The sequence below is a fragment of the Rhopalosiphum padi genome, chromosome 3 (assembly GCF_020882245.1).
Source record: "Rhopalosiphum padi isolate XX-2018 chromosome 3, ASM2088224v1, whole genome shotgun sequence".
NCBI classification, from domain to species: Eukaryota; Metazoa; Arthropoda; class Insecta; order Hemiptera; family Aphididae; genus Rhopalosiphum; species Rhopalosiphum padi.
The window spans coordinates 66073291-66089891 of NC_083599.1; the positions used below are offsets into that span (position 1 = coordinate 66073291).

General features: G+C 27.7%; 2 protein-coding genes and 1 pseudogene across 2 annotated transcripts; all 3 read right to left on the reverse strand.

Annotated features, from left to right (window-relative positions):
* Window positions 1–110: 110 nt before the first annotated feature.
* On the reverse strand, window positions 111–819 carry LOC132925413 (uncharacterized). Its single transcript, XM_060989811.1, has 3 exons — window positions 776–819; window positions 323–707; window positions 111–248 (listed from the first exon to the last, which is right to left on the reverse strand). The coding sequence occupies exons 1-3, from the start codon at window positions 802–804 to the stop codon at window positions 111–113; spliced, it is 552 nt and encodes a 183-aa protein (XP_060845794.1). The 5' UTR covers window positions 805–819.
* Window positions 820–1216: 397 nt separating this feature from the next.
* LOC132925414 (uncharacterized) lies at window positions 1217–2448 on the reverse strand (annotated as a pseudogene).
* Window positions 2449–13059: 10611 nt separating this feature from the next.
* LOC132925415 (tigger transposable element-derived protein 6-like) lies at window positions 13060–14007 on the reverse strand. Its single transcript, XM_060989812.1, has one exon. It carries the CDS (start codon window positions 14005–14007, stop codon window positions 13060–13062), a length of 948 nt encoding a protein of 315 aa, XP_060845795.1.
* Window positions 14008–16601: the final 2594 nt, after the last annotated feature.

The following is a 16601-nucleotide window of genomic DNA, read 5'->3' on the forward strand; positions in this document are numbered from 1 at the left end:
AACCTATTTACAACATTTACAATATTTCACTACTAGTTTCACAAGTAATTTCAATTAATTACAACAAATTTCAATTTTTCCGCCATTACGCTTTTTTTTCCGGGGACCCCCTAATACGTACTCGCGGACCCCCGGTTGAGAACCGCTGTATTAGTGGATTCACTGTCACAAGTTAGTGCCATGACTTGTAAACCTGCATCTTCCAACAAAAGTATGGCTTTGATCACTAACTGTACTAAATCAATTCCGTTTTAAAATAAAAATTTGATATAAATATTTATTAAATAATATTTAATCAAACATCATGAAATATAACCAAACCTTTCACTGGACCTTTAGAGGCAAAAATGGCTATAGGTTGAGTAATATTATCTGCTAGACTCTGGCACATAAAAACAAGGCCATGATCAGCTAGTTCTGGACTTCCAACTTTACTTTCAATTTCCCCTCCAAAATCTTCCTGACCACTGTAGGATAATGTACAAGTTGTAACACTAAGACTTGTCCTCAAGAAAGTTTCATCTAAAAGGAGAACTCCTTTTTTTTGCTCTTCACTTTTTTCTTCAAATTTTATTTTCAACAACTTAAAAAATCCTATGTCAAATCCACACTCATGCTTGACAGCCAATAAATGTGTTCGAATAGTTTCAGTACATGGTAATGGTAATAAGTTTTGCTGTCGTAAAAAGTTATAACCCGATGGAGACCTGCAAAAAACATTGTTAAAATATGAACACAATAGATTAACAATTATGGTGTGATAATTTGTAATTACCGTATCTGAAACAAAAGACAAAGAATCATCCAACTATCTGAGTAACGCCTTTTTTTTATTTTTAAACCTTGCTGCTTCAAAAATTTCATGCAATAAGGTTGATAGACATTTAGGAATTTTTGAGTTATTGATTATTTTTGTCAATATATTATTTGACATTTCATTCATCTGATTTTGTGTACCATTCAAATCTATTTGTAGCTGAGAAATTTTTATATTTGCTTTACTAAGTTGTTGTCTGTTATATATTTTATCTTTATTAACTTTTGCAATCTTGGTTTTTTAGATGGTGAAAAAAAAAATTTTATTTCTTTTTTATTTGTTAATTGGGCTTGTTTTTTTCTAATAGAGAATTTAAGTCTGTTGCACCACAAACAAATGGAACTGAAAATAAAAATGTATATATTTAAAGAAATTAGTTTATTATGTAACTGGAACACATTAGACTTTTATTAGCACTTGCCTTTTTTCAACTATTATTTTTGTACATTTTGTATGTTTCCAATAACCATTCATACTTTGATATTGGTAACCAAATGACACTTTGATATTTGGGTAATTACTAATTAAAACTGCTCCATAACAAATATTTATACCATCAAAAGTTTTAATAATATCTTCTATATTTTTAATACTTAAAGCTTTGTGGGATGCCATTGGAAATAATGTTTGTTGTTGTTCAGGGGAAATATTTTCATTAAAAACTTCAATTATAATCAGTGAATCTATAATTAAGATTAATAATCAAATAAACTCATAGTTCAATTCTAATTTATATTGTATTGTATTCAAAATGAAAATTTAGTCTTTAAAAAAAAATGCTTACTTTACCTTGAGTTATAATTAATTGTTTTTCTAAAGTACGTTGATAGTTAGAATTATAACGCCCTAATTTAAAATATTAAATAGTTAACTTTTTATTAGATTCATTAACAGAGATATCTTGAAACCACATTGGAGGCAATTGAACAACAGGACATTTTTCAGATGTTAATATGTAGAATGTAGGTTCCTATAACATTTCAGTATATTTATAATCATTTTATTATAAGGAAAATTAGTAAGCATGAATTTTAAAGTTACTACACATTATGCTTACATAAGAATTATCTTGAAAACCTGAATCATTAAAAGATACTGAGACTTCACTACTTTTATCATCTCGACACATAGGATCATCATTCTGTAAGTTAATGTTGGGATATAGTTCTGGTAGTTGTATGTAGTACTTAAAGTATCTCATTTGTATATTTTAAAAATACTTACATTGGATGTGATCTTACTGGATAAATCTGTTTTTATTGATTTAACTGTAGAGCATTCTTTTTCATTTTTAAGATTTAAAACAGGTATAGTTCCAGGTTTCAAACGAGGCCTTTTTAAACATATCTTAAATAGAGAGATATCAAATGTCAACTATTGATTTGAAGGCGTAGTTGTTATAATATAAAAAAGGTATATCTACTTACAGAATACTTGTTGTTTCCTTCACCTGATACCCAAGTATCTATTATATCATTCTCTAGAAAATGATCTCTACATATTCTAGATCTCTTATTTAAAGATTTTCCCAATGACCTTTCCCAATTATCATGTGAAATTGTAGGAACACAAAACCTTGATTTAGATGTTCCTAAACAATTGTCAACATAAAATTTGTCCAAACGAGGCATGGCAAATAATTAAAATTAATTTTGTGTATTTGAGTGATACTTTTTAAGTAAAGCGATATAACTTATAACAATAAACAAAATATAATATACCCATGTCAATCTGTCATTATCTTATTTAAATGTCGAGGGAAAAATAATAGGTATATTCGGGATTCGTTTTGAATTCGAAGATATATACTTTCAAGCTGTCGTTGACAGTGACAAAATAATTAACAAAACCGGTCATAGCGCAAATCAAAATACAAGCAATAGTGGCTACAGCGAAATGCCGGAAAGCACAGCTAGTAGTCGTCAAGCGTCAATAGTGAAGCTGGCAGTGCTAAACGTGCCCGAGTTCAGTGGATTATTATTTTTATTTTCATTTGTTCATCAAGAATAAGTTAATGGGTATCTCTAAACATGTTTATGTTTATAAGATAAAACAATTAAAAACTAGTATTATATAATAACATATAAAATCTAAATTATGCTAAAATTCTTTGTTTTAAATATAATAAAATATTTAAGCTAGGTACCTTAATTTTTAAGGTTTGTGACAACCCAATTTCTTATAAATTATTTAAGATTTCAAACAGACTGCATATTATTAGAATACAGTTAATTAATTAGTGATGAGATCTTTAATTTAAAGCTAATATACTATGGCTTACCAAATATGACAGCACAGCATTGCAGTGTCGAAAACTGTAGTTTTCCTTTAAACCCAATAAATGAATAATCAGCTAAGAATTTATCAGTAAACATTTTTTGCATTATTCTTCTTACTGTTTCAGAAACATCATTGCCCATTAAACGCATTAATGATACAATCTAAAAAACATAAATAATTAGACAAAAATCTTAATTTAATTATAATTTTTAAATTACCAATTGGGCTCTGTATTGTCTATTATCGGTTAAATTATCTTCTGCACTTTTTAACTCATCATTATTATTGATACAAGGAATACAATCATCATTTTCATAAACTGCAGTAGTGTTCCGTGTATGGTTTGTTGAAAATAAAAGAGAATTGTCTATTTTTTCATCAACTTTTTCAATCAAAGTAGTTATAATATCTAAACGTTTTTGAATCCCTTCATTTTCATATTTCATATTAGTTAATGCCCGTGAAGTAAATTTCATAAATGCTGAAACATTAATTGCAATTTTTAGATAGTTAAATTGTTTGAAACTTTAAAATTATGATATAACAAATTATTTACTTTGCAATTGATCATTATTCATTTCATGATTAATTATTGATACTTCTGGTACTACATTTCCACGCGGCATTAAACCTATTTGTTGCTTTAACTGTGATGATGATTCAGTAAAGGTAGATTTTGAAGAACTACTAGGATTCAATTTAATTTTTTTATATTTTGATGAATTTTCCACATTTTCTATTGCGGTATTTAAAATATGAGTCGGACTAGCAGCTGAGCTATTTGGAGATTCTTGAATATCAAGTGGCTTAAATGCCTTATCAAAGTCAGAGTTATCTTCGTTTTCATTCATAGATTCTACGATACATTAATAGTATAAATTATACTTATTTATAGGTCTAGATAAGAAATATTATCACTTAATTTTGACTATTGTAAATTATGACTTACCATCGGATTGAAGAGTAGGAGGACTAGAAATTTGATCGTTCCTCAATTTTTTGGAATTTTTAAATTTTTGTTTTCGAGCATCTTCATACACATTATTCATAGATGATGCTTCTGAATTTTTTTCTAATTTTCTAGCTTTTAAATAAGTATCTAAAACAACATTTATTTTATTAGTTATGCCACAGATATCTAGGAAAATAAAATAAAAAATACCTATATTTTTAAATAAAATCTCGACCTTGTATTGTTTGAATTCCAATTCATTTGGTTGTTTTCGACGTTCAATATACTTGGTACTAAATTTGTTTGGCCATGCACAGGAGCCATTTCTGAACCAAAATGCTGGTACCGCAGCTAATGTGCTATCGTCTTTAAACAAAACAACTATCCACATTCTATAAAATTAAAAAAATTAATTATATTATTATGTCATTAAAATATTAAAGTGTATTATATTAATCCAAACCTTAATTAATAATGTTGAGGTTCTGAATATCACAATAAAATATTACAAATAAACAAATAAATATAATACATAATATAGAACTTATTTATAAACTATATTATACTAGATAGAGATCTATCTTATTACAAATATTATATTGTAATAATAAAATATGTATGTACAATATATAATTATTAAGAAATAAATATTTATATTATACATAGGTACATAATAATTGTACAAATATTATAAAAATTAGATTTAATTTATTATTAATTCAGTAACATTCAAAGCTATTACTAATCCTAAATTTAATTTGAATAGAAAAAATAATATTTATATAACTATAATAATATGTAAATACATTAATACTACAGTATACTTTTATCTTATTATCGGTATAGCACCCAGACAGAAAATAGGAACATGATAATATTGCTAATATATTTTATGTATATGTTGCTAACAATATTGCCAAAAAAATATTGCAATTTTATGTTTTAAAAATGTATTAGTCAATATTTTAAAGTACATTTAACCATAAAAAAATGTTTTGAAAATATTTTCTAGTGTTATTGTGAGAATATTTTACTACATATATTTTGTCAACATGATCGAAATGTATTTTATACAATATTATACAAATATGTTGACAATAACTTTTATCGATTATTATTAAAATATTTTTATGAAATAATTGTAGAAATATTTGTTTTAAATTAATATTATTTATTATTATTTCAATATATTATTTTAAGTAAATAGTAGAGCATAATAGTTTAATTAGTTATAAATGTATGTACCCATGTAATATTATCTGTTATAAAAAACCCCATATTTTCTAAGTTTATCAACTAATTTATTACAATGATCATAATCTTTGGCGGTATTTCTAATTTATTGAAACATTTTATAACTTCATACTTGAATTTAAGTATACAGTTTTATAATGTAAGACAGGTTAAGTAATACTATATATAGACATATAGTAGTAGTACCTATATTTAGGTTATAATAATTACATACAGGCCTAAATTTAGCACAAGTGTCACCATAGGCTTCAATAAAATTTGCCCCCTCTTCATCGAATCCTCAACTGAAATGAAAAAGATAAATTTTAATTATCTTTAATATATTATATTCAAAATAAATTATTTTAGAAGTATAACTATTAAAATAATTTAAGTATATTAAAAATTCACAAATAAAATAAATACACAGTGTTATTATTATAGTAATTTAAAATAACAAATAGTATATATTTTTAATTCGTGGTTATATAATGTCACTATCATATAGTTATATATATATATATATATATATATTATATAATTATTATATATTATTATATTATTATATTATTATGTTATTATATTATACATATAGTCAGTATCATAATATTATATTATTATAGAACATTAGAACGACTATTGAATATTGATATTTGATGCCGAATTTTGTTTGTTCTTTATCTGACAAATTATATTTTTATAGTCCAGTACCACAGTACACAGTGCGGTGAAAACTGAAAATGCATGCATGTATCATGAATTGAATATACCTAATATACATTATTATTAATATAAGTACCTATAATATTAAACGATATTTAACGAAATATGTAAGTACATAAAAAAATGTTAATACGGGATTTACAAATAATTTAAATAAATAAAAAAAAATTGTTCAGTACAAATTTGCCACCTAATGCCCCAATATTACATATTATATCTACTCATATTAAAACTATGTTACATAGTCTATGTATAATTACCAGGGCTAGGATTTATATGCAACAGAATGTTTTTTTTACAACTTCTGATTAATAATTTTGTCAGTTATGTCCACGAATCACCTCAAGATGAGATAGATTGTGGTGTTTTTATTTTGTATGTTTTTGCATATTTTGGATAAAATGCATATTATTGCATATTTCGATTATAACTATAAGAATACAATAAAAATGCATGTTTTATAGTATATTTCGTGATTAATATTTCTTATTTAATTATAGCCTTGTGCTGATTAAAGTATAAAACTTTGTTTTTTGTCAATCATAAATTTTATTTTTATAAATACAATTTTATGGTACAATAGGTAAAATCTTTAGTCAATAAAAATCAATACTACGATCCAACCGCCGATCATTTATAATCGAAAATTTAAAAAAGTATGGGGTCGTAGCATGTAACACGTATTTCCACTGGTGAATGTGAATTATAAATTTTATTTTTAAATTATATTATTTTATTTCTCGATTATACTATATTAAAACAAACAGCCAATCACTGATGTATTTCAATAAATAAATAGTTTTTTTGTAATTGTATTTTTGTTTTTATCTTAAACAAATTTAAATGCATATTTTTGTAAATAAAATACATGTTTTACAATTGTTTGCATACAAATCCTAGCCCCTGATAATTACTAATTAGTAATAGTAACAGTAATAATAATATATTAATATTAGTAATATAGTAGTATACTAATAATTAGTGTGGAAAAGTACCTACATATTACCCTGTGTCTCTGTACTCTAACTCTCTTTGTAAGTAGTAACTATAATGTTATTTTATTATATTATATTATAATATTTCATAATATACATATTTAATATTTATACGTCCATGTTAACGGTACTACGGTCGTCTATTTGTGCTCGCCGGTCGGTTATTTTGTCGTTGTACCGCCATTGTTCATTCGCGCTCACGTCGGCGCTCGCCGCCCTGCGCGTCAACCTGATAATATTGGAATATTATTTATGTTTATTATGTTAAAAATAATTTGTACTTTTCGGTTATCCCAAGATAAGCTTCGCACCGCCCTGCCACCTAACAATAGCTGCAGAGCTGCACACGTTTATCTATGACATCGACATAGTCGCGAGTCGCCCAATAATATAATTGCCGCATGCCGGACACTAGACAGTGATTGTGTTAATGTGTAATAATCATTTGCCCATTTGTCCTACACCAGTGCAATACCACGCCGTTCATATTTAGTAACATCTTTCAATTTTCAAACAAATTATTTTAATTTCGGTAAGTACTCACTTTATACTATCTTAGTTATCATACAATATTTATATTGTATATTTGTACGTATGCAGTGCAATAATTAGTTTGCGAAAAGTTCGATTGGTTTAATTTAGTTAAATTTAGTATATTATAGTTGTATTTATTTGAATAAATTTACGAAGGTGTCTATGTAGTGTAGTTATAGCTCTGATTGTGTGTAATGTAAAAAATTGGTATGCATATAAACATCAGGTAAAAAATAATGTATAATATAACTTATAATTTAACCTGTTGATAAAATAATTACCTAAGCATCAATACCTCCTATTAAACTAATAAAATATGAATTTATTTACCTAATTAACTTAATTTAATAATAGATCATTATAACTGTTATTAGTATATGTATAGTTATTAATTATGTAACCATAATTATTATTGCTTATTTTTGTTGGTAATTGTTTTCTTCCATTATAAATAGTTTAATTTAAAAATGATTGCCTGTATAGGTACCTAATTATTTTTAATATATTTTTTTTCATCTTGATTCAGAGATTTGTGTTTCCATATTAACAAATATGATTAGAAGCTGTAGAACAAAACGTAGGAGAGTCCAACAGGAACTTAAATTATTGAACTATTCACCATCATCAAATAATGATGACAGTATTCCTAGTGTTTCAGTAAATTCAACAACAGTACCACCAGAATTTAATGTATCTGCCCAAAATTCACCTGAGTTCTATAATAATATTAGTAATAGTATTGGTTATAATTTTGAAAATGAATCTGTTTCTTATTCTGTTGATAATCATTCTGGTGAAGACATTTTACATTTTACTAGCCTAACTTCAAATACTACTGATCATTCTGGAAACTGTTATTGTAGTGTTAATAATGATGAACTTTCCTTGAGATCATTATTATCGTCCTGGTTTATTAATTTTAATGTACCTCACACTACTGTTAATGCACTTTTGCATACATTAAGAAGGCACCAATGCATTCAATGCCTTAAAGCACTACCTCTTGATACCAGAACATTACTTAATTCGTCTTCGACTAAGATTTCTAGTATTAGATCAATTGGATTAGGCAAATACCATCATTTTGGTTTAAAAGAAGGTATCCAAAGACTCTCATACTTATTAGAATTGGAAAATATTTTAAAAGTTGTAGTAGGAATAGATGGCTTGCCATTTTCTAAAAGTAGTGGCAGCCAATTTTGGCCAATATTAGTGTATATACAGCCTTATATTGAACATGTTTTTTTGGTTGGACTTTATCATGGATATGAAAAACCTTGCAATAGTAATGTCTATCTTAAAGACTTTATAGAAGAAGCAAAAGATCTTGTTATTAATGGTATTAAAATAAAAAATTCTATTAAAAAAGTTGTGATCCATACGTTTTGTACTGATGCCCCTGCAAAATCATTTATTTTGAAAATAAAGGGTCACACAGGATTTTATTCATGCACAAGGTGTACTCAAGATGGAACATATATTAATAATCGAATGAGTTTTCCATTTAAAGAAGGTGTATATAAAAAAAGAACTCATGATGATTACGTTAATATGACTCAAGAATTACATCATGTGTCTACTTTATCAGACCTGATCCATGTACCTGGTATTGACATAGTTAATTCTTTTTCCATGGATTACATGCATTTGGTGTGTTTAGGGGTTGTGAGAAAATTAATTAATCTTTGGATACATGGACCTTTAAGAACACGTTTACCCAATTGTAAAATTAAACAGATATCTTCTTCACTAATTAATCTTAAATTATACATACCAAATGATTTTGCTAGAAAACCGAGAGAAATAGAATTTATTAATCGATGGAAAGCAACAGAATTGCGGCAATTTATATTATATACAGGTCCAATCGTTTTAAAAAATGTTGTTTCTAAAAATGTATTTGACAATTTTATGGCTCTAAGTATTGCAATGACTTTATTATTAAGACCTGATAAAATACATGATAAACTTTTACGGTATGCTGAAAACCTATTAATATATTTTGTTAAAACATTTCAAAATATTTATGGAGATCATCTAGTCTCACATAACATTCATGGGCTTCTACACATTTGTGACGATTATCGTCAGTTTGGACCTCTTGATTTATGTAGCTGTTTTCCCTTTGAAAATTTCATGAAGACTCTAAAATCAATGTTACGTAAACACGAAAAACCATTAGAACAAATTATTAAAAGGCACGAAGAGAAATGTAAAAATGAAGAGTTCAAAACTGATGTTCAAAATGTAATTCTAAGCAATGAACATTTTGATGGCCCATTACTGGAAGATACTTGTGGTCGTCAGTATTTAAGAGTTGAAATTAAAAATAAAATAAATATAAATATTAAAAAAAACTGCTGATAAATATATTCTTACTTCTCAAGGAGAAATTGTGCAAGTAGAAAATATTGCTTATTCTAATCATAGTAAAGCACTAGTAATAATTGGATATATGTTTAAAAACAAACAATTTTTTTTCAGTTACGGCCTTGGCCTTTGTATAATAAACCAATTCAATCAACAAAATTAAATATATTTATTATTAATAACATATCTGATGACCTAATGTGGTGGAAATTATCTGATGTAAAAAAAAAGATGATTGTTTTTAATTTTAATAATCAACTAATTACTATTCCAGTTTTACATTCTTAGATATTCTTAATAATTTTTAAGTTAATCTTGCTAGTTTAAAATAATCATAAGTTATATTACATTATATTATTTTGTAATGCACAATTTTTAAATATAGTTTTTAATTTGGTTATTAATATTTTTAAAATTATTTTAATGTATACTTCTATTGGTACATATTACCAAGGTATATTTAATTACCAGACTTATAACTTATACCCACCTATTGTATTTAACCAGAGTACCTTTTATTTATACTTATTTATTATTATTATTATTATTATTACCACTTTAATGTACATTTTTTTAATTTTATAACCATCAATTTTGTAAATTATTATTTTGGAATTTTGTTGTTGTTGCAACCCGCGTGAATTTAATGTTGTTTTTATATGCATTTATTATATAGCCAATAAAGTATTTTTATTTAAAACTGTATTATAAATTTCAAATTACTATTAAGAATACACTTTACACTTATTATTATTATTTATTTATTAATACACTAAAATTAAGAAATACTTATAGGCTATATTATGTACTTGTAACTATAAGTATAATATAAATTGTTTTGTTATAGTTGGTAGTAATAATAAAACATTTTAAACTATTTAAAATATTTATTTTAAGTTAAATTATTAGACTTTTTTAAGTTTCTAACAAGCTATACATTATAATATATATATTGTAGTTTCAGAATTCCTATAATGTGGTCAATTGTTAATTTTACTAATGATAATTCAGTTGGTGCAGTACCAAGTCATTGGTGGAAAAACGGATATTGTGCATGGCCTAAAAGTTCTACTAAAAATGCATCCTTGTTACTCCAAAGAAGAGCTATTCCAAATAAATTTGATTATGATTTTTTTAAAGCAAGAAAAATCCACACTAAAAATCCTATTAGTGAGTGTCTTATTATTTGATAATAATTTATTGTTATCGACCAAAATGATTATTTAAAATTTAAAACTAATAATATATTGTTAAATTATATAAATATATATTATTTTAACTTTTAGAAACATATTCCGAGGCTAAAGAAAGAGCAAGAAAAGCACAATTTACCTCAGACTTATCTTCAGCTGAAGAAAATCATTCTAATAGCCGCTTTAATAAACATAACATAAAAAAACCTAGTAGTCCTCCAGTTTTCTCAGGTGCCTAATTTATATTTTTTTATTGGTTCTTAATTTTTATTTTACATGTCTAGGTATTCAAAGTTATTATTATATATTATTTATTAAACATATTTAAATTTTTTTAGATAATGATGATGAAAGTGTAAATAACTGTATTTCTAGTAGTCAGTCGGATGCATTTCAGAATAAAATAAACAAATCAATCAAAATTAGTAGTCAGATTTTGTCAGGTACCTTCAGGCACATAATAACAAATTACATTTTTTATTATTCCAAACTTTTAAATTTAAAGATTTTTGTTTAGCATGTATATCTACTGTTAAATTTTTTTTTTGTATTTATTGGGTAATGGTTATGTATAGATAATGAATATCAGGAAAATATATTTGAAAATATAAATAACAACCAGTCTATAAGTCAGCCTCGTATAATTGATAATGAAAGAAATAAAACTACCAAATCGCGTCGTCAAATTTTGACAGGTTTTTAACTATTATTTATTCTTTGTTATTGATTATTTAATTATTATTTTTAATTTGTATAGATAATATTGATGAACTCTATATTGATGTACTATGCAGCAGTAATAAAAGCAAATGATCACATGATGCCAGTTGCGGAATTCATAAGTACCAATCAATCAACGACAGCTATTTTCAGTTGGTTATATGCATTTAAACAGTTTGCAATAGAACACGGCTTTGACGTATCAGATTTAATTGCGAATGTGACGAGTGATTTCTCTACGGCAATAATCAAATCGCTGGCACAGGCTTTTAACGGGTGCAAGGATGTCATTGACTACCTAGATCAATGTTATGATTACTTGTACAATCACAGGCTGTCATATAGTATGCGGTCTACCGGTGAATTTACGAGTATAGTATGCGGTCTACCGGCGATTTACGAATATAGTATGCGGTCTACAGTACTCCCTCGTTAACACGACCACGACGGGACCACAAAATAACCTGTTCGTGTTAAAAAAATTTGTGTAAACCGATAGGTTTAACACGAATTTGTTCGTGTTATCAGAGAAGGTTAAATCTAATACGTTATTTTACACTCAAATACATTTTTTTTATTAAGTAATCTTCAAAATAAAAATTTACATTTCTTTGGTACATACTACATATAAACAAATATTTGAAATATTTTTAATTAATTAATTCCTACGCTACATTACATAAAAAAAAAGTCAGTGATAGGTTTCTGGGTGAATGTAACTTCATAGTTTTCTAAGCACTGTTTTCTGATGCTGTTCAACTGGTCATCAAATTTGCAATCTAACTCTGCACTGGTTTGGGAAAATTTTACGAGGGTATCAAAGGCTGCCAACACATCAGCCCGAGAGGGTTTATCTACTGGAGGTTCAGTAGGTTCAATTTCTTGATCTGAGATTTCGGGGTTTTCATCTTCTCCATCTTCTTCAGCATTTTCATCGCAGATATCGAGATCATTATCCATTTGTATAAAACTTGAAAAAGTTTGAGCATTTTCATCAGAAGTTACAGCTAACAATTTATTCCAATCGTCCTCAATTACATCCTCAATGTGTATTTCGGGGGTTAAGTTGGCGTTGTTTTCAATGTTCCAGGCTTTCTTAAAACAATTACTGATCGTTGTTGCAGTTACATCATTCCACGATTTAGCCATTGCCCTCATCGCTTGTAAAATATTCCATTTTACACATGGTTGATCGGAATCAAGGCATAACAGTGCATGGCGTACAAGTCTAGTCTTGAAATATCATTTAAAAGCTGCAATTATCCCTTGATCCAGAGGTTGTAACCTGGATGTGCAATTTGGAGGAAAATAAACTATTTTTACGTTTGGCAATTCCAGGTCTCCAATATTATTATGGGCACTGCAATTGTCCATAGTCAAAAGTACATTTCTATTCTGAAGTGCCATTTTTCGTTGAAATTTAAGTAACCATAGGCGAAAAGATGTTGAATCGACCCACGCGTTTTTTTGATTAGTGTATTCGAATGGAAGACTAAGCTTATTTACGTTTTTAAAGCATCTGGGGTTTTGATATTTGCCTATCACCCAAAGCTTGAGTTTTTCCGACCCAGTAGAGTTGCAGCACAACACAACAGTCAATCTCTCCTTACTCTTTGCACCCCCATGCGACTTCACTCCTTTAAAATCCAATGAACGGTCGGGCAATAAATTATAAAAAACACCGGTCTCATCAATATTGAAGATATCATTTTCGCTATAGGATTGCCTCACCTTTACAAACCCTTGAAGCCATTTATTTACGTCTTCATCTGCAACTTTATTTGCCTCGCCGCTCAAAACATGACAAGAAATATTATACCGTTTTTGAAATTTCCATAACCAGCCATCAGAACACGCCATATGCTCAACGCCATTGGAAGTACAAATCTCCTTTGCTTTCTCCCTCACAAGTGCACCTGATAGTGGAATGTTGGAGTCTCTGGCTTTTTTGAACCACTTCAAAAGTTCCTTTTTAACGTCTTCAAGCATGGGTTTTCGTAGACGCTTTGTACTGTTGGTAACTGCTTCGTCAATCTTATCTTTATTTTTAATAATTGTTGATAATGTTGATTTTGGAATGCCAAATTTCTCCGCGATTTTGGTTTTAGGCAGTGTACCTTTTTCGACTTCTACTAAAATTAGTTGCTTAGTTTTTAGATCTATAGACATTTGCTTCCTTTTCAAACTCATTTTGGTCAATCACTAACGACACCAACAAAGTCAACTGACCAACTGATTGATAGAGCAATTATTAGTTTAAACGAGAGCGATTATCGCCGAACTAGATTGCACACATACAAATGTACACATGTATACATATGTATGTACCTACAATAGAGAATATGTACATACATAGTAGGGATAAGATAAGATATCGATAAAACTGTGTTATAAAGATTAAATTACTAACGACTAGTATACGAGTAATAAAACGAAATTAAATACATATGTACAGATTGACATTTTTCTGTTCGTGTTAATCAACAAAACGACAATATGGTACCTAAAATTTGTTCGAGTTTCGTGTTAACCGAAATAATTCGTATAAACCGAGGAAATAAAAAAACCCCTATCTTATAGTATAGAGCTTTTCTCTGGACCGAAAAACCGGTTCGCGTTATACAATAATTTGTGTTAACCGAGTTCATGTTAACGAGGGAGTACTGTACTGCAAATAAATAAATTAAAAATTATATCATAATATTAAAGTATAATTATTGTAGCAGTAATAGTAAAAATTAATAATTAAAAATTAGTTTGTCAAAAAAATTCATCCAGTCACATACGGTGTTGGACGATCTTCTAGTTAATGTCATAATTGTTTTATTGGATAAACCTTGAGTCCAGTAGAACACCAGTTCTAACTGTTTACTGAGGCTTAGTCCACTATTTAGACGACCATTTTTGTCAATAAAAGTCCAAAAAGCATTATCTTTCCTATAATAGTATACACAATTATGATTAAATAAGCCAAATGAATATGAGAAAATAATTTTCTTAGGTACCTTAAGCTTTGTGTTGTTTGACATCCCTTTCTCTTACAACGTAAAATTCTCCTTTCCTTACCTCTCCTTGCGTAAGTATAAATTCATACCACTTCCACACTTACATTCGGCATTTTCATTATTTGCCACAAGATTTTTTCTAATTAAAAAATTTGTGGTTGATTCGTCACTACTAATAATTGAATAAAAATCTTTTGCCAACATATTGAATGTGTAAAATATAAATTGTGACGCGCAATAAATGACGTACTGAGCTATTGAGCCCATACTTTTACAAAATGTCGAAGTATTGTTATCTGTGTATAAGGCAATAAAGATAAGTATTGACCGAAGAAAAAGATTAAAGTTTATCTATTAAAAATAAACTTAAGCCTATGTAAAAGCCGCAGGTAGACCGCATCCTACAGTGGCCGGTAGAACGCGTTTGCCGGTAGACCGCATATTATATGACAGCCGAATCACAAACAAATGAAATCAAAAATCATACTAAATTTGTGTTGCTGTCACCTGGTAAAAAATATTTCAGACTACGTGTTCAAGTATTATGGTGCAGCTGGCAAAACTAATAAAAACAAAGATCCTGCACGTATCGTTGTTGGTTTTGTAACACCAGCATTTGATCTGAAAATGGTTAATGATTTGGATAAATGGTTTAAAGCACTTTGCACTGTTATACTTTAACCATACCAAAATGGCGATGTTCAAAAATTCATCGACTACCTGATTGATATTAACAACGGCGATAGGACGGTGTTGAATTCAAAAGAGTACAAAGATTTTGAAAACATTTTGTTCTTAAGAGGACGTGATACCGCTTATTTACAACGGTAAAAACATGTCCACGCAAAACAGTCATAACTGCACTAAAAAGTGGTTTTAGAGTTAAAATACCTATTATAAAACTTATAGAGAACAATATTTCCCAGAAAATGTCATATCCGTTTTATAAAAAAGTAATTATTAAAAAAGATACAGCTAATTAAAAAACGTAAAATAAGTATATTTTGTATTTTAATTTGTAAGTTATATACGAGCAATATTAAAAAACGCATATGATGTTTTATCCAAAATATTGTTTTCTTTCGATTTCATAATAGGTATTTTTGCCCTAAAACCACTGTAAAGCAAGCAATTACTGTTTTCCGCAGTAATGTTTTAGTCGTAGGTACTAGGTACCTTTATATTTATCATGCCGTATTGTGCTGCTTCAAGCGGTGTATTATACAAAATAATACTTTCAATCGACTGACGTAAAGGGAGGGAGGTAGTGCGCGCCGACCGTCGTCGATATTATCGACAATTCTAAGAATAGTAATAATTACACCATAACTTATTATTATTACAATTATATCTAATATTAGTATTATTATTATTCGTCCAGTATTTATTAGAGATGGGATTTTCAACTCAATATCATGAGTCAGTTCACTTAACTCAGTTCACTCAAATGAGTCGACTCGGGGAGTCAACTCCCAATTTCCATTGACTCCTATTAACTCCAAGTTATCAATTCATTAAATTAAACAACTCTCGTATGACAATTCGTTTAAGAGTTACTTCAGAGTATTAGATTATTAATCACTAAATATATGAACTATTGATTTATAAAATTTATGAAGACCTTATTCAATATTAATTTTTTATTTATTAAATTATTTTTATTGTTTAATGCAATACAATAATATGTCATATACTTGTGTATTTACTATTTAGTATGTATATTAAAATATTAAACACTGAGAAATTAATTTGAACTTTCATTTTATATACACATTTAAT